A 22,637-nucleotide genomic window follows, 5' to 3' on the forward strand; every position below is an offset into this window, starting at 1 on the left:
TCCTTTGCAGCTTGGAACAGCAGGCACACATGAGAGATGTTAAGCAGGGCTGTGTTTTAAAAGAATAAAAACCCTGTGCTTTGGACAACCGTGTCCGTTCCATTATTGTTTTTCTTTCTTTGATCGGGTTCAGATGTGTGGGGGAGGAACTGTTTAACCCTTTCCTTCTCTGTCTATACAAGATTTCATAAGAGCCCTACTGCATCAGAACAAAGGTCTGGTAAATCATCCTTTTCCCTCACACTGGCCAACCAGATGCCCTAAAAAGCCCCCGCACAGGACCACATAGAGACCCAAAGCCTCCCGTTCTGGTTCCACCCAGAGGTACACTGCCTCAAAACATGGAAATTCCATTTACCCGTCATAGCTAATAACCATTAATTGACCTTTCTGTTATTAATTTCTCTAATCTCCTTTTAAATCCATCTGAGCTAGGACCCATCACTAAATCCTGTGGCAGTGAGTTCCCCCAGTTAATTCCACATGGTGAGAAGAAATATTTCCTTTTGTCTGTTCTGGGTTTTCTGCTAATTGATATCATTGGGCACCCCTGAACTTTCTCTATGGCCACCCCAACCTGGTGGAATGGTCTCTCAGAGTGTAAAGCCTTTAGGAAGGCCTGCAGATCAGTTCTGTTTAAGAGACAATTTGGTTGATGCTCTAGTGGTATTTGTAGGTTTGTTGACAGGCTGGGGAGGGGGCGTTCTGTGTTTTCTCCCCCCCCCAGCCATTTTAGATGGACTTGGGCTTTGTTAAATTATTTGCTGTGCAGATCTGTTTTTAGTACTTTTATAAGCTTACCCTGAGGCATTGGAAGGGCAGGCTAGAAAATTTTAAAATAAATAAATAGTATTTTGAAAGAGGGAGGGAAAAGTTCACTCTATCTACTTTCTTCACATCATGATTGCTTCTCTCCTCTTCGTCCTCCATGCCCCATTGCTTTTCTAATCTAGAAGTAAAAGAGACAAGTCCAAGTATATTTTTGAAAGCCTAACAATGAAGTCTTCAAAATTCACTCAGGTTCGAGGGTGAGGGGGCGTGATAATCATAATTCTGTATGGAGGAAAGCTGGACATCTGCCTAAGTACAATTCTTGAAATACTGTGTTCCTTTTCTCATCCCCTGCATTATCTTGCTCCATAAAATTCTTCCTTCTTCACAAAGCATTAAAGATAAGCCTAGATCCCTTCCTGACTTTGCATTGCTCACCCTAAATCCCTTGTCTCCATACCCTCAGGTCCCCAATCTGTAAAATGGGAATTGCAGCTGAATGGGCAGGGGTTCTCCAAGGACCATCTGCAGGCAGAGGAGGGCAGGATTTTTAACAGCTGTGTACAAGCTAGGGGTTGAGCAAGAGCAATTTCTATCATCCTTGTGTGTCAAGCTTCACCTGAACATATATGAAGCTGCCTTATATTAAGTCAAACCATTGATCCATCTAGTATGGCACTTACAGTGGCCGGCAGCAGCTATCCAGGTGCAGAGAGGTCTTTACTTGCTACCTGAAATCCTTTGATCTGGACAGACCAGGGATGGAATCTGGGACCTTCTGCATATAGAACATGGGCTCTGCAGCTAAGCTGTGGCCCCATCCCCAAACCACTGCTTTTACCCAGCTGTAAAAGTATAGAGTCTCTGCTCTCAGTGCAGAGCTGGCCATGGGAGGATAACTGAGGTGAGCCTAGGAGGACAGAAAAGACTATAACTGAATCCCTAGCTAAACATCTGAGGCCTGGTTCATGTGGGCGGGAGAATGAAGCAGCAGGCCGCAGGGGGAAGAGCACATTTTGGTAGACATCCCTGTATAAAAACCTCCTCCTTTCAGCAAATGGGAAACCATCACAGTAAGCGTAGCAAGGGAGACAAGCCTTGCTGGTTATCTGTATGGAATTGTTTGTGCAAAGGAACGTTCAAAGCTGAGATCCACCCCCTACAGCCCGAAGCGGTGCAGTCCATTCTGCCGCTTCATTTCCTCACCACCTCGTTGCCCTGCATGTGTAAATTGATCTTAAGATCCTTCTTCCATACAAAGCATGTGTCTTGCCACTGGGCCACAGCCTTGCCCAATTGCACAGGAGAGAAACTGAATCTTGTTCAAATGACATTTCTCAATAATGGGACCAACTCCCAATTCTTGTTCAAAGGGAAGAAGTGCCCATTACATGCAACATCAAGTTGCTGCCCCAAATGGGAGCCCTGTATCATATCCCCCACCCCCGCAATCCCATAACACTGAAGCACACAAGTCTATCTTGTGACATGTTTGTACCATTGCATTTCTGTGCCACCTCTGGCAGCAGTCAGTTATATAGAACAAGGGCAAGGAAATGTATTATATGATCATGTCACAGCACAGGTAATTGAGCCTCAGTGTTAAGAGAGAATATAACCCGAGCTGCTGTTTTTTTTGGTGAAACCCCTGTGTCAAGTGCAAAACTTAGTTCTACTCCAATTACTACGTGACCTTTGAGGCCAGTTTGCAACTCAAAGGTGTGATCTGGTGACTCTGATGCATATGCACAGAGGAATCAGTCCACAGAGAGAGAGCCACACCAACAAAGGCTTCCTACTAAACTTTGGCGCCAAAGTATGCCTGCACATTACATTGGATGAGAAAGCCCCTGCTTGTGTTTTGCTCCATCACAGATCTGCAGAGCTTTGGACCATGCCATGAGTTTGTTAGCCTACACAGAAACACACGTAATATTAAGCGAGGCCAAGTTTGCAAAAGTGTGTGTGTGTGTGTATATATATATGTTTGAAACCCATCCAGACCTTTGCTACCAAGAATCCAAGAATTATTCTAATTTGTTACAGTTTTCAGAGGTACAATACAAATTGGATGATGCCGAATCTGGGTTTTGGGGATGGGGGGAGGTTTTTTGGCATGTTCGTTAGCTACGGTGCTGCAGCAGCGATGACCAAAAATAACCTCCTTTTTCTTTGAATTGAAAAGAGTTCTCTCTTAACACGTTAAACTGCTTCACTAATGAAATGTCCCTTCTGTTCATCTTTCCACGCTTCACTGCATGGTGTGCAGGGTCTGTGCTGTGCATGACTCCCACAGCAAGTGTTGGTAGGTTTCTCTCCACAAACTTCAACTTTTCCTAACTTGAATGAGGCAGTGTTTTCCTCTGTGTTGCTAGTGGAGGTGGCAGGGAGGGCGGGGTGGGGTGGGGGATGGTGTGTGCAGTGCAATGTGGCGTGATGTGCTGTGGCTAAAAATCCACTGTGTCTTAAAGGCTGAGATGGTTGTGTCCCTTTTTGATGTCTTTGGCGATGTGGTGGATTTGGTTACTGATAAGTAGAGCTGGGCAGGCTGAAAGTATACACAGTACGTCAGGAATACTTTCAGCGGTGTCAGAAAGCCTCCCCTCTTTCAACGGTTTTTTTGACAATGCCACAAAAAATGTTTGCCTGTTCATTTACATTATCATCCTGTGCCGTCTCTCTCGATTGGCTTTGTTTGCCCTCAGTGACGTCACAATGTAGCCTTGACGGCGTAGTGTCAAGGCTTCTCTCCTGTTCACTTGCGGGGGGTCTCTGATTGGCTGGGATCACCTGTGTGGCTAGTCCAGGAAGCATTGTTGTCACTCTGAATTGCCTTGGTTTGCCTTCAGTAGCATCATCACATAGCCAAATTTGACTGGCTGTGTTAGGATGCCAACCCATTCACTTGTGTGAGTACTCCAAGAAGAAGAAAGCAGCAGCAGCAGCTAAGGGAACTGATGGTAGCAGACAGGATGATCACTCGATTAAGGGGGTCAGAAATCAAAATGGGAATATATTTGGCAAAGTCCTACTAATAAGCCAACATGGAGGGGATGAATTCCCAGTATTCATGCTGGTTCTGTGACAAAAAGTATTCATGGTCATCTTTTGGCTCATGTAACTCTCTCACTATATCCTGGGGCAGGAGCAGTGGCCGTTCAGCTTACATGCATGTAAATTTAAGAGTTCCATCTCATTGACATAAGGGGGAAAGGAAGATGGCGGGGTGGCAGCTAGGCAAGAATCTGGTTTGCTCATGGCTTTCTTCCTCCAAGAAGCAGAGAGGGCTTTAATTGTGTGATTGGGCTAGAGCTCATCCACAAAACAAGTGTAAACCCCTTTTGGAACACATTCTAAGTGTCCTCACTTGTATCCCACCCTCTGCCGCTGCCACCAAACAAACCTGGCACTTTTGACAGTGCTGAATTGTAATTTTTAAAAACTCCTAGACTTCTTTGCTGTGACTGCTAACCCATTCTGAAACTGGTTTATCCGTGCAACATACACATGTATGATACAGATGATTACATTTTCTGTGGCAAATATATAGGGCAATAATTAAACATCAGAGAAATGATACTAAGTAAGGTTCTTCCCATTTTAATTTCTGCTTAAGGCAATAGCCATATGAGCAGTACTAGATAGATAGAGTGCAGCCCCCAATGCTGTCAGCTAAGTGCAGGTATCCTGCGATGCTAATTGCACAAAGCCTTTGCAAGCCAGCCGTGCAAAACTACTCTAAACCTCTGGGCTACAGAATTTGAAAGCAACTCTCCAGTCCTTGTTTGGAGGGATGATAACTGCCATGACAATAGCTCTGCCTGTCTAATTGCTCCCTATAGCAGTGGCAATCTCATCCTCGTTAAGGTGACCAGGTCAGTGGCCGATGCAGTTGGCAAGCACACACCCTAATCCGATTAAATACCAAAGATGCCGATGACTATCCCTATGTGCCTGAGCTTAGCAGCCATTTACCAGTAAGCAACTTTGGGAGTGCGGGCATAGTTGCCTCGGTTACACACTTTGGAACCTAATCCTCGTGACTTGGTAAATCTGTGTTGGGCTCTGCCATTTTGTATTCCAGACCTATCTACGTATCACATTCTTATGTTTGCCTTCCTCCCAGAAGTTCTGGGCAGCACCCATAGCTGTCCCCTCCACTGTGGTATCTTCACAACAACCCTATAAGATGGGCTAAATTGAGAGAGAGCATGGCTGGTCCCAGGTCATCCAGGGAAGTTCATGGCTGAACCTCAGCCCACCACTCCAATGTTAGTCTGACACTATAACTGTTACACCACACTGGCTAGATGAGGGTTCAGGTGATTGAATTCTTCTCCATACAGATACATCCCCAACATGCACACACGGAAAAGGAGAGGTCAAGGAAAGAAGGGTTTTTAGCTTAGTCTTCTCCACGACATGCTAATTTTCTAAGTAGGACTGTCAGGATGGGGTACATCAAATCCGACATCCATCGCTTCAGCCACTTCTGTTTCCAAAAGCCATTATAATCAGGGCCTCTCCTTTTTCTGTAATAGGAAGCAAATACATCAGAGACTAGAGCCTTCAGCCTCTTGCTTTTCCACTTGCAGTTTCAAGCTTATAATTCCTACAGGTGCTTATCAGGCACCTTTGCTGCCTGCCTTCAGTCTCTTGTCCAGTTTTCTGAATAGCCTTCATCTCTTGGTTAATGCTCCTTTTTCAAGGGGCCATGTTCTGTAAAAACCCAGTAGCCCTTCCAAACCATTAAGGGGGCTTTAAAACAGGCTGCCTCCTCCCATTTTTTCTCAAGTGCTGTCTCTGTTTCTCTGGATGTGGAAAATGTTGGAAAATTATTTTCCTTTCCCTGCACTGCCCTTGGGAGGAACTTGGCCACGCCCTATTAAAAAGATCTAGACAGATAAACACAGTGAGTTTACTCCCTCAAACAGCCTTGTCACAGAACTAGCTGCTCCACAGGGCTACAGGTGGGTCCTGTTGTCACACAGTTCAAAAGAACACAATGGGATGGGATGTTGCCGCTGTTAGCCATAATGCCCTGTGGGATTGTAACCAAAACATGTGCCTGGGCGGAAGTGTCTTGTCTGAATACATGCTCAGAAGTGCACCATGTTCTTTGAATTCATAAATGGTGGGGGGCAATCTTTCAAAGCAGGGTGGGACTAGTGTGTGGTGGCCATGTGTGCCCCACAAGAGCAACCTGCATTGGCATGGCCCATTTCAGTGGTAACTTAGCCTACTGCGGCCAGTAGTAGCACCAGTCGTGGGCTGTTTTGCTCCTTCCCACCTACCTTTGGAAATTTGGCCCCTGGAGTCTTCTACATCATTGTTCTGCTTATAAATGTTACTAAGTGTTGAGAATGTTTTAAGTTTTTTTCCTTAATTATAATTGTAATTAGCTTTTCCCCTTTTTTCTCTTTTATTTTCCCCTCCCTGATGCTGTTTTGCTTTGCACTGTGATTGCATGCCATGCCCCGGTGTATCCTTCCATGACGTCACATGGCTTGTTGCTGTGATTCCTGCCACACCCCCACCACATGTTGCCATGGTTACATAAATGCTCCACCCTCCCGTTATGTCGCTTCCATGGCTCCCTACTGAAAAGTTCCCATGATGCACGGTGCTACGCCCACCACTGTGTCTGCAGCAACAACACCTGCCACCAGCGTTCCTTTCGCTGCAACTGCTACAGCCAATCAGGTTTGGCCCTTTCAATAGCTTTATTTCGCAATGTTCAGATGGGCAGGGGCTGTATAGGTCTGCATCCTACATGAGGCTGAGGATTTCTTATTCCCACAGGGCATTTAGGGGTTGGAAGATGCATTGCTTTTGCCACAACGGCACGCTAAAAAAAAAACACCTCCCCGTGAGAAGTGATTGTTGTCTTGGCTGTACATGTAAAATCACTTACCTCTCGGTTCACTGTCACTACTATCACCATTACGAGTGATTGCCCCTAGGCCATGAATCTCCATGCCCTCTTTACTTGTTCCTGGTAGACAGAGGCAAAGATGTAGAGATTCAGCAAGATGGCAGCAATCTCTTTTGCACATATTACAGCCAGACAGGGATCTCTCATGGTGGCTCTTTTTGGTGGCAACCTTATGGCAAGTATAACTTTTTCCAGCCCTGAATATTTCTGTTCTCTTCCACCTTTGTCATCCTTAACTGTCCAACACAGCCTACCATTCACTTGCCCATGAGGGATGGGATCTTTTGAAAAGGCAGTATGTATATATTTGGGATTTGTGATAGGACAGTGGCCTTTAGGGGTGGTTTCTTTATGGTTCTGGATGTAGATGGGTGAGTCTCCAGACTTAAAGTTAAGCTTGGCAGAGAGAAGCTTTTGTACAATGGCTCATTCTCTGTTGGCCATGATTAGAAATGGCATCTGAGTACTGATCCATTTGCTTTGCTTCTGCTTTCTGTTTCCCAACAGAAATATCACATCAAATGTCCTTCCTTGAGTTATTTCAGTCACTCTAGACAGAAAACAGAAATAAAAGGATCTGCAAAAAAAGAAAAGGGGGAAAGTTGGATTTTAGTGATTAAAGGTTGTAGTTTATTGAAGAAGCATTCCACCCATCCAAACCATTAAGATCATATTGATAGCAGTTTTCAGTTTTGCCCAACTAATTTAGACCATATAGCTGGGACCATTGTTCTGTCTGAGAGGTAAATTGAGACAGATCTTTCCTTAAAATAAAGGGTACTGCTTCCACACCTGTCCTGAACTTTCTACACCAACTTTTTTTAAAAAATAAGAATATGATTGGTTTACTGAAAATGGGCCAGGGAGGTCTTCAGTGCCATACAGTGCTTTCCTATACATATTGACAACTACAATGCCAGTTGTATACTTAATACATCAATAATGGCAGATTTGGAACTGCTTAACAGGAAAACGGGGACATGCCTTTTAATTGCAGGGTGCCAATAGCCATATACAGCCTGTAGGTGCAAACTGAGTGACAAACATCGGTTTTTCAGCTTGTGATGGGGTAGAGTTTAGCCATGGCTGGTTTGTTGGTGTTTTTTTAATTACTTACTTTACTTTTAAACACCATTTCCAAAAGTGGAATATGAGTACTAAGATTCTTTATGTTTGCATGTATTTTGCCCCTCAGTGTAATTGCAGATACCACACAATAGAAAATGGGAGGGGGATTGTATCTTCTTAATTAAAAAAAAGATAAAGCAAAACCAACAGGATGTGTTCAAATCCCAGTTTGTTATAGGACCTACATTCGCTGTTTATGGCTATGTACCTGTACAGTAAAGGTGGTGTGTGGCAAGGCCTCATCAAGTGGATATCTAGACCCTGACATTTTTCTGATTTCTGCTTCCCCATCACCTCTGTCCAAGTCACCTCTGACATTATGGATGATAAGGGGTTGCCATTCTCAGCCATTCAGACCAATGGCACTTTTTCCATTCACTTCAGTGGGATGCCATATAAGCTGTTGGTGGGCCCTGAAGCAAATGGATGAAATAAATGCCAAGGAATTTTTTTTTGATGTTTTGCTTCTTGTTTCATTGCAGATATCCCAGTTATCGGTAGATGAACTAAACAACAGCATGTTTGTCTCACAAATGTAGAAGGACACAGCAGAACGGTAAGTTCCTGTTAAATGTTAGCCGAGGTGTCCCTGAATTTTATTGGTGCAAAATAAGAGCCAGCAAATTTCATTGCTGCAGATTAAGAACTAATTTGGGCCTGTTGAGATTCTTACCCAGCACCGTCTTCACGGTCCAGTTTTTTAGCATAGGAGGTGTTAGATTCTTTTCATTTCTCATTTGGAATGGCCCAGTGTTTGGGAAGATCGTGGAGAGACATAACCAAACATGTCTTTGATTTTTAATAGCCTGCAAAGTTACATATTTTGTGGCCATTTCTCAACAGGGTGTCTTAACACTGTGATCCATCAAGCAGCTTCAGGGGCCTCAGTTTGGACAGCTCTTCTTAAGAATAAAAACCCTAGTTGAGGCAAATGTTAAACCACCTGGTTGTAAAGGTGTTTTGTATACGCAGCAGAACTGTGTGGATTGGTCTGTGTGTGTTCTTCCCTCCTTAAGGACAACTGCACCCTGTGTATTTTGTGCTTTAAAAAAACAAACAAGCTATAGTTCTACACTCATTTAAATCTAAATTCTGTACCACAGACCAGCTGAATTCTGCAATGTGTCCTTTGTTTCTTATGTGAGATAATGCATTCTGCAAATATTAAATGATCAGTTTTTCTTTTGTCTGTATTATTCCAGTCTGTCATAGCACAAAGGCAAGCAGCTCAATGGAAATCTTATTCAGCCAACTTTCTGCATACGTTTCCACATACTTTGAAGGGTGTCTTTTCAGTTATCAGAGCTAGAAACTGGTTTTTTAAAGTGAAGTTATGCTAGGATCTAATTGTTCAAAATCTTATTCACCAACTCAGTGGCTTCTGGAACTTCAGCAAATATTGCCTGCATACTTTCAAGTATGTTTTTGCAGCTATAAGGACTAGAAGCTTGCTTTTAAAAAAACGAAAACCAGGATTTCCAATGGGCTGAATGCTGTGCCAAGTATCATTTTCTACAGTCCATAGCATCCAGTGTGTGTGTGTGTGTGTACCTTCTAAAAGTTTAATTTTGGTCATATTTTTTTCTCTCTTTCCCTACTTCCAGCAAACCATTTTGAAATTCTGAACCATGAAATCATGGAGTATCTGGACATCTCTCTCTTTCTCTCTCCTGGTGGGAAGCTGCACTTGGGCTCTCTGTATGTATATGCCCTTCTTTCTTCCTCTACAACACCCACACAGTTAAGCCTACTGCAGCCGACATGTTAACCAAAAACTGATCCATGGGAATGTCAAAAATTTATGAAAATAAATTTTTTAAAGCACTATAGAAACAATTAACAAACAGCGTTCTGTTATACAAGATATAGAAGTAGAGAACTTATTATAATAGAGTTTTATAACACCCTACTTTAACACACTTTAAAAGCATTTTTCTGACTACCATCAAGACAGAGTTCTCCTGCACATTGGACTGTTGGTTTACTGTTCTATTGTCGATGGATAAATGTTTGTCTGTTTTTCAAAGTGTTATCTTACTGTTTTGTTTACATCCTAGCCTATCGATTTGTTGGAGAAAAACAATGACATGTACATTGTTATCAAGTATACTCAACACCATTTTTTCATTATCACAATGTCTTACATTTTCATATACAGTGGTTGTTATCAGTTTCTCTTCTCTTTTTCTTTTAAAAAAATTACAAGCTAAGAATGTTATAGTGGGAAACAGGAATTATGTGCTTTTTTTTAAAAAAAAGAAAAAAGCAAGACACAAGAATGTTCAGACATTTGCTGCATTTGTAGAAACCTCAATTTGAAAACTAGACGCAAAACGGAGACTGTAAATACTTGTTGCAAGCTATAGAAAAAGATACCTGCCAATCCAGAAAAGAATTGGAAAGTGTAGCCGTCAAAGAGGTGTAGCAAATGTGGCTGCTTTCTCAAAACCCTCCAGGACAAGCAGATTTTCATTTGGATGGCAGAAGGCGTCAGGAAAGAGAAAATGTCTGCATTCAAGTGCCATTTTCGGCTGCAAATGGCGCACAATGTTTTTAAATATTTTAACAACCTTTTTTTAAAAAAGAAAAAAGAAAAACATCACGGTAGAAAAGATGCAGGTCCTGTTTCATTGAAAAACTGGCTTTCTTGCCTTTGGAGATGAAACCCCACCAAGCTAGCAGATAGAGAGCCAGGGGGAAGAGAGCATCAATTTTCCATTAAAATGTCAATAACTCATCCCCACATCCTCTGCTTAACCCAGGAAAGTAGCACTAAATGAACATTTCTCTTGTCTGTTGTCCTTGCAAAATGCCTGTTTCATTGTTGAAGAACATTCGTTTCACTGCTTTCCCTAAGCTGCATTTCAAAAATAGGGAAGAGCGGAATGGTTGAGTTTAGGCTGATCCTGATGTCTCTTCCAAAGATTTGCTGTTTTGGGTGTACACTCAGCATTTCTCGGCATCCTTGTGATGGGACTTTCTGGAGGAAATTCAGATTCTAATCTACATTAACAGCTCTTCATGCAGATGCAAAGGGTGGTGACAGTAGCAAATGGCACAGAGCAAGTTGCAGTACTGTGTGTTTTTAATTTGGCTGTGGTGCCTTTTGGTTATTTTCTGACTGATGAAGAGCATCAGTAAGAAAAAAAATTAGAAGGGTTAGGGGAGTTGGCCAATTCATTAACTCAGTTGTTTGTTAGATCATGGCAAAAACAACAGAGGAATGTGCTAAATGCCTTTTTTAATTAAGCAGTAACAAATGCACAATTAAAACTCAGCTACTTTTATAACTGTAATGCAGCCACAATGAAGCTGTGGGGTGAAGGATGCATTGCTCGGTAGCAGAGCAGGTGTTTCTAGATCTGCACATACCTTGACAGTAGAGATATTACTATTCTGGGATGGAAATCAGTCCATCAAAGGCCCTTCCGTGTGATGATCCCAGTATAAAAGAACAGGGTGGTCCACAGGGAGCAAGTGAATTGGCACTGTAGTCCAGAATACAACAAAATTTAGAGAATGGCTGCCTTAATTGCTGCTATATCCATTAATGCCACAAAGTACAGAGATGAGTCATAATGCAGACAGAATCTTTTGTATAAATAGTCTCTCCAAAGAAGCAGTTGGCAGTTATGGTAATGACCAGAAATATATTAAGATGGCAATAAATCTTCATTGGCCAAGAGGTTGGCAACCTACAAGTCAGTCCTGAAATACCTTCACTCTTTGTTCTCAAAAACAGCACCCCTAACTCTGTAGTGAGAATGGTTTATATCAGGGCTCTTTTTCTGGGAAAAGAGGTGGTGGAACTCAAGACCGCACAATGATGTCACTTTGGGTCAGCTGGAACAAGGGGGGAGTTTTTTAAAGTTTGAATTGCCCTCGGCGAAAATGGTCACATGGCGGCATGGAGGACAATCTAAACTCCCCTCTGTCTGGAGATCGGGGTGGGGCCACCGGCCATGTGACCATTTTTAAGAGGTGCTGGAACTCTGTTCCACCGCGTTCCCGCTGAAAAAAAGCCCTGGTTTATATTAATTTCAGTGGCTTTCCCCAAGAACACCATCCCTGACCCAGCTATGGCTGCATGACGTAAGTGCAAACTCTTTGGAAGGGCATTTGGACATCATTCTTTTTGCTGTTTTGCTGATGAATTGATAAAACAAGAAAGGACACCGTGGCATTGGCAGGCAGACAACTAGCCAGCCTATCAGCAGTGGCAGGACCCAAGTCCATGCTACATAGAGAAGTAGAAGCATCTAAGAATTCCCAAGCACACATCTCATTGGTGTCATGTTAATTAAGGAATTGAGAGGCTCCCAATTAAGGCCAAAACCTCATAGAGGCTTTCCACCAAAACATAGTACTCTTTGCACTATTTTATGGTCTAGAAGAAGAAAGCAATTGGACAGCGTCCCCAGATGAGTTTAATGTGAACTAGAAAGCTTAGTCTTCAAGTCTTTCTCCACTAGTTTAGATATCTTATAACCTAAATTGCAGGTGGCTGTTTGGAGTCCCACCTTGAACTTGCATTCATTTCAAAACTGCTTCTTCCTTTTGGATTGGCGATACTGTCCTCACCTTGCCTTATGGATTTGGACTCCCCTTAACAGTAGGCATGTGGCTAGGTTCATTGAAGAAGCTGTTTCAGAACAGCACAGTTCCATAGCTATTTCAGATTCTGTTGCTGGAGTAATTTCCACTAGAGAAATAGATTTGCCAAACAAAATTAAAATTCAAAAGACACGAGCGCTAGAGTTGTCTATATGCAAAATGGAGAATTTTGTGCGTTTTTTGCTGTGAAAGTCTATTTTAGCCCCAGTGGGGAATATCAAAGAATGAAATCCCTATGTTTCTTCATCCAAATACTGACTTTCATTATCAATTTGAACCCAGTGAAATCTGGACAAGCTGTGTCTCTCTTTTGATGGGAATTGTAACACATTTTGTGGAAGAACAAATGTTCATTTTAGTGCTATTTTCCAGAATCCTGATGGGTCTAGCTTAAAGCAGGGGAGATTATTTACTTAATCTCAGAGAAATGCAATTTTATTTAATATTCCCAGCCATTTTAATTCAGATTTATGCCTGCCGAGAAAGGAACAAGCCTCCATCAACAGTCAAACTGGTTCGCCTGTGGCTTTTTGCTGACTTTCTGTTTCCCAGTCTTGTAACATTGTTAGTAGAAAAAAGTGGATTTGAGTACTTTCTGGGTGAAAACATTTGTATATTTAAAAAAAAAAGGTTTTGCACAACCTGTGGCAGTGCCTGAACAGAGAACATACCTGATCTCCTCTAGTCAGAAAGGACACACATATATATATACTTGTGTTACCTTTATGCTTTTGAAAAGAAGTTGACCTTAGCTTTCAGTGCTAGAAATGGATTTTTGTATATCTTGCCACTTTGACACAGCTCTCTCCCATTTTCATTGAATGATACTTTGGGGGAAAGGGGTGGGAGGGGGAAGACATCTTGCATAGAATGTAAGCCTAAATTTTTTTTCACAATGTTTTTATGTCATGTTTTAAAGGACTGAAAAAAGAACATACCAGGGGTCATTTGGGGAGGGGGAGGGACTTGAGATCCAACAAGATTTTCTAGGGCCCTGATAGGAGGAGAAGCCAACCTTATGACTTCTACAGCAAATCTAGATATCATTAGCCTGCCTAGTTTACAAGGCATCAGTAGCTGCTTGGCACCTGGACCCAGCACCCCTGGGACTCATCACACATCACAACCAAACCTACGCAGACAAAGGTTCTTTTGAGGATGGAGTTTTGGTGATGGGTGTTCAGGGCAGACTTCTTTTAGTGCCACAAGAAGTTTTGTTTTGTTTTTTAATATTAACAAATTTAGCATTTGTAAGAGAGTTTGAGGAAGAGAAAAGCTTGAAGCACTGGGGACTTCACCAAATTCAATACAATCGGGACAGGTGGAAAAAAAAGTCTGCCATTTGAAGGTAGCACTATTTTAAGCTTGTTGTGCAATGACTTCTTTATTCAAGAAAGAAAGAAAGAAAAAGTCGTCAGACTATAAAATCCTGAATAGACATTGTTCTATTTACAAAGTCACTGAATTACTCAGTGACTCTAAATGAAATGTCGCAAACACAGAGATTTCATCTTTTATTTGACTACAGAGATGTATGTAAAGTTTGTTCAAATCAGTATAATTTTAGCAACTTTTTAATAAGCTTCCCACATTTGAGAAAACTTATTTTTTTAATTTATCCAAAGTTCTCGTTCTCTCTCTCTCTCTTTCCTTTTTTTGGTGTATGTGTGTCCATTTCCTCTCAGCCTTATGCAAACAATATGCAAGAAATGCTGAAATTTGAGTAAAACGGGTCATTGCAGAGAGAAAACAAAAAAGCTGAGACAGGGGAAAAAAAGATTGTTAGTCATTTCATTAAAAGAAATAGATTTTAAAAATACTGTTACTAAACTGCTAACATATGTACACATAAAATGAATGAGGGATTTAAAACAAAATGTATTCTTAAAATTATTGCATTTTTATTAAGCAAAGTGTTCTTGTACGGAACATGATTTTTCATAATCAGCCACATAACTTGTCTTTTTATTTGTTTAGTATGAAATTTTTAGGTTCCAGTTTTTTCACAGCATCGTTTTTTTGCAATATTATACAAAACTGTTTCCTCCCCCATCCCAGCCAGTCTACCCCATTCCATTTCTGAACACTCCCAAACACTCTCTAATCTGCCATGTACTGCATGCTGCACTTTTGAGTGTTCACCAGTGGACAGCTGGCTAGCTGGTTCTGCCCTTCACAATCAAGTACATCACACACTTAACCACTGTGGCTTAAGGATGCTCTGGTGTGTTGTTTCAGATCTGGAATGTCTCTCACCAATCATATTTGTGCCTGTGTACTTGCATCATGCCTGAGGAAAAAAAATACTCCAAGGCCAGGTTCCAAAGAGCTGTTTTCAGTTTGGCTGAGGCCATGAGCATTCCTCTTGGCGTTTTGTTTTTTTTAAAATTTTCTGTTTAAATGCCAGACTGCCGTGCCATGTGACCAGTTCCTAAGAAACTAAATTGGATTATTAGGTGGCATGTGCATGAGTATAGTAAGTCCAAAGCCCCTTTGGGCATGTTGACTTAGCGCTCAGTTCTTTTGGATTCCAACACCATAAATGATCCTTGAACTGCAGAACTTCAGCCAAAATTGTTCATCTCATGGGTACATCAGGAAGTTGGTTGTTGGTATCATTCATTTTGGCAGTGAAACGTGTGCATGTATACAAGCACAAAGGATGTGGGAGTTAATACTTGTCTGGGGGGATTTAATGTACACAACGCATGAGATGAGGTGAGGCCAGCTTAACCTCAGTCAGTAGCTATCCTTTGCGGTTCCTATTCGTTTGTAATAGGTCATTGTAATGGATGCAGCTATCAGGAATAGTGCCCTCAGTTCCTTTGTCCGGGCCGGGGAAAAAAGCAGACCCTTTTGTACACTAGCTAGCACCATAAACAGAATAACACACACTGAATGTTGTAGGTACATCAGATCTGGTGAAAGAGATGTGCTCACCACCTCCAGTGTATTCTCCACATGGCCTGTTGCTTAACATAATAGTTGTTGCTAGGACACAGTTGTACACAGAATGGGTTAGGAAACCAAGGTCTTTTTTTTTTAATCCCTAATATATTTCTCACACATACATGCATTTTTAAAAAGTGAAAGTTATGAGGAAAATCTAATTTTCCCCCTTCCTCCTGGATGGATGAGTGATGCTAATGATCTGATTTTTACCATGTGCCTGAGGAAGGCCTTAGAATATATTGTATGTTAAAGACTGTAATAACTTTTTTAAAGAAAACTTATTAGTTGATAGCCTAAAATAATTGTAAATAGTGTTTAAAAAAATTGCTACTTGGCTACAACAAGTTAATTCATGTTGCTTTATTTTCCATTTCTTTTATTGTTAGTTTTAAAGGATTTTTTTTCATTACTGCTTTTTTTATATATATATTATATATAAATATATATATATATATCTTTAGTAACTAATGAATTTAATTTTTGAAGGAGAGTTAGAGAATGTTTAAGATTTTTAAATACATGTATTCAGCTCATTTAGTTATCTTCTTAAACAACAACAGCAACACTGAAGTGCATGTTAAGGTATAGAAAACTACGGTCCATCATTAGTTTGTATAGTTCACAGATTAAGAACAAACAAACAAAACAAAAATTAACTTTGTATGTAACTCCTACAATGATAGATTCATTGTTAACTAATTATATTAAGTTGTTGTTGCTGTGGCGACAAAACTACAACATGGCTACCTTTGTATACATTATTTGTGAAATTTTCACATGTAAATTAAAAAAAGGTGATGTGTAACAGTATGGGCTTGTTAAAGGTACAGTTCGATACTGTCAGAGAAAGATATGACTGAATATTTTTAAAATCCCAAAGTCCCATGTGAAAGCTGGATTTGTGTCTTTTCTGTCACTTTTTCAGTCAAAAAGTTTACAACACATGGATTTAGAGTCAGGTTTTATAGCTTGTAGAAAATGTTGTGTGGGTCGGGTTTTTCCACAGTATTTTTCTCCTGGACATTATAAATTCTGGCTTTTGCCTGGGAAGGGTGGGTTGGAAAGGCGCCTGAGAACTGAGGGTTTTGTCTCATTTTCACTTTCACCTATGGCTGCAACAAATGCAGGAAAACCAATGCAGAATTTCAAAAGCAATTGGTCCAGTGAGCTGTTTCACAAAGGTCAGAGAGAAAATAGACATTAAGGGCACCAGTCCAGTGAACGTCAATCACAACGAAGTCCCAGGCTGGTGCTTTCAGTGGGACTCAATTGTGGCTAACTTTGGCTGGTTTGCACCCTTAGAATTTTGCACCTGAAGTTTTGAAATTGACGGGGGCGGGGGCTTCAGGTTTGTCTTCAAGTTTTTACTCACCCTTTGAATTGAGCAAGGAGTCAAACCCATTGTGTTGGACTCCCAGAATCAAAGGTTGTAGGCATCACGATAAACCCAGGTTTGTTTAAACTACAGTTTGTGCAACAAATTCTATTTCACCTGCAAGACTTAAGTAACAAATCCCAGTTTGTTCATTAATGCCTATGTGTCTGCTTCAGCAGAGAGGCATTTTGTCCATATTGCCGTCTCTGTGGCCAGCCAACCACAAGAGGCAGTGCTACTCAGCAAACTGCGACATTCACAGGTCACAATAAACAACAGTTAGTATAAATTGTGCCTAGCTACAGCCCCTAGTTTGAAATCCCAGTTTGGTGCCAACCAGCAGACCACCTGCTTTCAGTTGCTATAGCTAAACAGGGTTTATAAACCATGGTTTATCAGGATGTCTTAATGCAGCCAGAGTTTTGCAAACAGTGGACCTTAATGGTCATTCATTAGTGTTTGCATTTAGGAAAATGATCAGATTCTACACAGGTGCAAAAGCTTTTTTGTTTCATTCAAGATGGTAGATTTCATAACAAAACAGGTTTTTTTAACTGTGAAAACAAAATGTTACAACTCTGTAACTTGCAAGCCTTTATGTGATTATGTGAAAATCAGGACTGGAAAATGATTTTTTAAAAACATTTTTATAAGCAAAACAATAGGAAAAATATGTACATAAGAAAAAATATTGTGGAATGACCCTATAACAGTGTTGAAGATACCATTATGCTGCAGTTAAACTGATTCAGATAGTGTACGAATGTGTGAGACACATCTTTTTGCACTTATGTACATAGTTCACGAAAGAAATCCTTGGAACTTATTTTGAATATATAAAAAAGTCTGTAATAATACAAGGAAAAGTTTGTAAAAGAGATAGGTATTACTAAGGCTTTGAAAAAGGAAGAGATTTTTGCTATAAAACTTATCTGAACGCATGATGTTGCTTTGCTATTGTACAAGCTTTGTAGTTTGCCGTATAGCTTACAATACAGCGGACTGATACCGGGTCACCTTCAACCTGCAGCTCAGAAAAAAAATGGGGAAATATTGCTTAATTAAGAAACTGAGATCACCAGCAAAGGTTTCCAAAGCTTTGTCAGCAGTCTGTGTTGAACAGTACTTCCTCATCCACCCATTTCTGTATTAGAAAAAAATTCCACCTCCCTACCTGTTGGCCATTTAGGGCCTTCTCCATATCTTAAACATTCATGGTTATCTGCAGGGAATCCATTTGGACTAAGTAAACACATCTTTGCCAGTAACTTAATTCCTTTTATGGATCCCAGATAGGTTCACTTGCACTACTGTAGGAATTCCACATTCTGGATGGGAAGAGCAGAGCTGAGAAAGATGAAGGACCTGAATTTTGAAGTCCTGATGCTAGTTGTTACATTATAAGGAAAGTTTCAGTAGGTGACCGGGATGAAGAACCCTGAAGGGTAAATACAGACAATCAGTTTCAAATTGGTAACTTAGCTGGGCATACACACCACCAGATATAGAGACTGCCACCCATATTGGGGCTGCTTCCCATGTGGACTTCCCTCTGTTCTCTAGAACAGGTGTGGCTTTGTGGAACTTTCCTCTCTAGGTGGGCAGGTGCTCAAAAGGACCAGCACTCAGTTGTATCATCAAATGATTGCTTGTATTCACACTTCAGGTGAAGTGAGTCTGCCTGCTGGGGAGGCAGGATGTTAGGGCCAGATCCTCCCCCACAATTGTGGCACTGGTAGTAAACTAAATGTGTAGCAGTGCTGTTCGCAAAGCTTTGTCATGGGAGGGCTACATGACAGTGAGGCCTTCCTTTCCTCCATGCCAAATGTCAGTCTGACTTCCCTCAGAAGAAACTCAAATTCCTTACTTGCCTCACATTGTGTATCTTCATTTTAAGTGGCAGAGTACTGCTCTCCCTGTCAGTGCAGTGGAGAGACACCCTTGTGTGGATAATAGAGGTAGGAAGGTAGCCTTTCCTTGGCTACTTCTCCAAGGCCTGATTCGACTCCTTCCTACTTTTCTTCTGCCAGCTGCAAACCACCATCTTGGAAGATGATCCTGACCAATTTCAACACAAGCACCAAATTGGAACCTATTTAGGGCTCTCTGTTCACTTAAATGCCATAGGCAGCTTTACACATAATTGTCTCCAAAGCTACAGCAACAGGGTAGTTCCCATTCATTGGGTGCTCCATGAGAACTTGAGATTCAGACTGGTACATCAGGGCTGCTGGGCTGGAATTGAAACTTTGATTAGGTGGAAGTAGAGTTTATGCCAGATTCACTCTGCAGATGCTTCCAGGTGGTCATCAACCATGTGTGTATCTCTGGAGTGGAAAATTATGAGCATTTCCCTCAGCTAACCATCCTAAAGTAAGATGGGCACCTCAGTGGTGCTTTCTATGCAGCATGGGAGTGTGCACAAAATGTATGAGTGGCCGATATGCTCCTAGAGTCTCTGGAGAAAGGGGGGATTTGTGCATCTCTCTCTGTATGGGAGGTCTGCAAGGGAGAGACATGACAGTAGCAGCCCAGGGAAAACATGCACAAATTCCCATTTTGCATGAGACCCTGAAAAGCAGAAGCATGGGTTTTCATGGGACATTTCACACGCAAAGCAGTTTGAAAGCCAAAGCCTGATCAGTGCGACACCTTAAAGAAGGCAACCTCTGAAAACCCCTCCACTGAAAATAACGTCACTCCCATTCAGAAAGGGTTAGTGGAAGACTGTTACACTGGGCTGTTCTGACAAGCTGTCCAAAAGCCTTTGCTGATGACCTTCACAGCCATATATCTTACAATCAGAATGGCACATGCCTCTAAGACAAGGCAGCCAAACATGTGGGTAAAAACACACACACACACACACACACACAACACAACAATTGAAGTGATGAAAACTTGTGGTCTTTTCCAAACACACAACAGAGGGAAATTACCTGACGCAGAATTACATGGTTCAGATCTATATTACTGTACACAGATGCTATTTGATAGTGGTGGAAGCCAAATGATTTTGTTGCCATGGCGCTTGTATCCTAGCAGCTGAGGGAATGACATGACTGAAAAGCCTCTGTCCAAATACACCTTCGTCTTGCAAACCCGAGCAGATGCTTAGTAGGTATCCTGAGAATCAGGTGCTTAGGCAAAATTCCGAAGCCAATTTAAAAATGCCAAATTCAGAGGAATGGGAATGAAAATGAGGCAATTTTTAGAAACTGGAGATGTTGGCATTTATGGGGAGTCGCTTTTTTGTGTTTGAAATTGGATTTGGGGACACAACTCCCCCAAGTTTTCCCACTGAAACTTGAGTCCTGCCCCACATGGTCCTCCATCAACAGCAGAAATCCAAGCAAAAAGAAAACACAAATTCAGACCGGATTTCAAATGCTTCCTATAAACATTTAATGTAAGAGAAATAAGAGATTTGGATCCCAAATTGAAATTTACTCAGTGTGTATTCAGCTGATCTTCCTTGGAATCTATTTTAAGGACATTTTGAATTCCAGAACAGCATGCTCTTAAATTTTCAAAGAAGAGAATTCAAATTTAGAGTTTTAAATATTCCTACTTGCTATTACTAGAGACTCTATCAAGTGGGCAGATAGTTGCAAAGAAAACAAATCAGTTATAAACAAACTGGCACATGCACAGATTTCCTTCCCTAATGGTTTCTAGAAGAAACATGTATATATGCAGTGTTCAAAGCAGTAAGTGCTGGCATGAAATGCAGGCCACAATACTATGCACACTTGCATAGAAGCAAGTTCCATTGAAGTCAATGCAACTTTCTTCCAGTTGACATGTTTAGGGTCATAGGTCCACTGTGACAACAGATACTCCCCATACTTGTCATCTCTAACTGGTCATTCCTTCAGCTGCTATCTGCAGGGTGTATGCTTTGATTTTTTTTCTTTTATGCCACGTTTATATTGCCGTAGTGCTTGTTTGTGCTTTATAGAAACTGTGCATAATGCAACTCATTTGACTATGTTACTTCTATATTGTTATTGTTTATTTTTTTGGATCTTTTAATAAAGTGTATAAAATTCTCTCTTTATGTTTTTTATGGACCCATATCGACACATTTAATAAATAGGAGTTTTACTTTTTTAAAGTCTCTGGTTGATTAGTAGCAGCCTTGAAAAGGTTCTCATGTAAAAAAAATCTCCATTTAAATTACAAATCAAGTCAATGTTATAAATCCATGATGCATACGTAGGACAGAGTAAATTTATTTCCAGGAAAAAATACCTTCAGTATTTTGGAATCTGTAGAGGGTGCATTCTTTTTACTGGATGCCTTTTAGGCCTGTCATATGGAAGTTACTAACACAGAGAAGAAATTTGTATTTTAGAAAATAAAATAAAAAAAACTTTCCAGATACTGTGTAAGTGGTTTCTCTTCTGCCTTGAATTCCAGGAAGATGTTGCATTACTGCACTTCTGCCTCTCTTCATTTTCTTCCCCTCTTTTGGGTATAACTGGCAAAGCACCACTAAGTTACCCTTGCAAGTATGGTTGTCAGTCTCCAGGTGAGGCCTGGGTATCTTCTGGAATTACAACCAGACTACACCGGTCAGTTCCCCTGGAGAAAATGGCAGCTCTGGAGGGTGGATTCTATGGCATTAAAGCCCACTGAAGTCCCCAAATCCCACTTTTTCCAAGCTCTGCCTCCCAAATCTCCAGGAATTTCGCAGCTCAGAGCTGGCAACCTTACTTGTTAATAAGTCTACAAAAGTTACTAGCCCACTGGAATGTCTACTAACACAGACATTTGATTCACAGGCTGTTTGCTCCCTGTTTAGCTCTATACTGTTTTGGATGTTTATCTGATATATGCACAGCATTCAGTACCTTCAGTGGCCATCCCAGCATTATTGTGAGGTTTGCCGGAGTTAAATGGATGCTGGTTTCTCACGACTTTTTCTTAAATGCAAGAACATGCTGGCTCTGACTCCTGTGTTTGTTAACATTCGCCTTTCATCCACCTTCCCTAAATCTGCTCCCCTGCACAACGATTGGTCTGTTTGGCTCCTCACCCTCTGACTCCTTGAAAGTGCTTAACCCATCCATTGTGCACCGCAGTCTGTCTATACACATGTAATCAAAAGGTTTCTGGATTACTTGAAACCCAAGGCATCTCTGCTACACTCTTACTCTGTTAACAATCACAGTGATTAGGTTCACTGGAATCACAGAACAACAAATGCAAAATGGATTATCAAGGCTCAGCACTCGGGCAGGCTCAGGAACCAGGTGTGTGGTGTGGCTTGCCTGCAAGGTGGCCTCCCTGGGCTCTCCAGCCTGCTGCGGCTTCTTCCACTCCAGAGATGGAGGCGTGCTTCCCGGCAGCCTCTCTACGCTTCCGCTTCGCCATCACTGCTTCACTTCCATAGCAGCAGCAGCAGCAGCATGCAAGGGGGCAGGCCCACACTGGCCTTGCAGCGCACGGGCCCAGAGCTTTCTCATTGTGGTGGGCGCCCTGCATAGGCCTTTGAAGACATCTAATGTATGAGAGTTACAGGCCTATTTTAAAAGAGAGTTACACAGTATATAAGTCGTTGAAGAGCAGTCCCTGCAACATGTCTTCCTAATGTATGTAGAGAGAGCAGCACTTCACTGGAAGATACAGACTTATGAGATGTGACGGTGGAATCTCTTGTGGCTTGGTAACTGATCAGATGACAGGAATCATATGACAGGTATTTAAAGACATTTTCCAAAATGGAAGAAAGTATCCTGTGGTACTTCAGGGTTCTATGTCAGGAATGATGCTATTTAACTCCTTTGGAAATGTGGCCAACCAGACACCCACCAGAATGCCTACAAGCAGGGCACGGGGGGGGGGGGTCATTGTTGA

At 41.5% G+C, this 22,637-nt stretch overlaps 1 protein-coding gene across 5 annotated transcripts in view; it reads left to right on the plus strand.

The window, feature by feature from the left end:
- MBNL3 (muscleblind like splicing regulator 3) overlaps positions 1-21,161 on the plus strand; it is a 104,018-nt gene extending 82,857 nt beyond the window's left edge. For all 5 annotated transcript variants that reach the window (XM_054996079.1, XM_054996075.1, XM_054996078.1 and 2 more), the window contains 3 exons: positions 6,380-6,474; positions 8,317-8,390; positions 9,439-21,161. In XM_054996079.1, coding sequence (XP_054852054.1) covers positions 6,380-6,474; positions 8,317-8,373 — 152 coding nt within the window. In that variant the 3' untranslated portion in view covers positions 8,374-8,390; positions 9,439-21,161. The remainder of the gene's footprint in view (positions 1-6,379; positions 6,475-8,316; positions 8,391-9,438) is intronic.
- Positions 21,162-22,637: the final 1,476 nt, after the last annotated feature.

The sequence above is a fragment of the Eublepharis macularius genome, chromosome 13 (genome assembly GCF_028583425.1).
Source record: "Eublepharis macularius isolate TG4126 chromosome 13, MPM_Emac_v1.0, whole genome shotgun sequence".
NCBI lineage: Eukaryota > Metazoa > Chordata > Lepidosauria > Squamata > Eublepharidae > Eublepharis > Eublepharis macularius.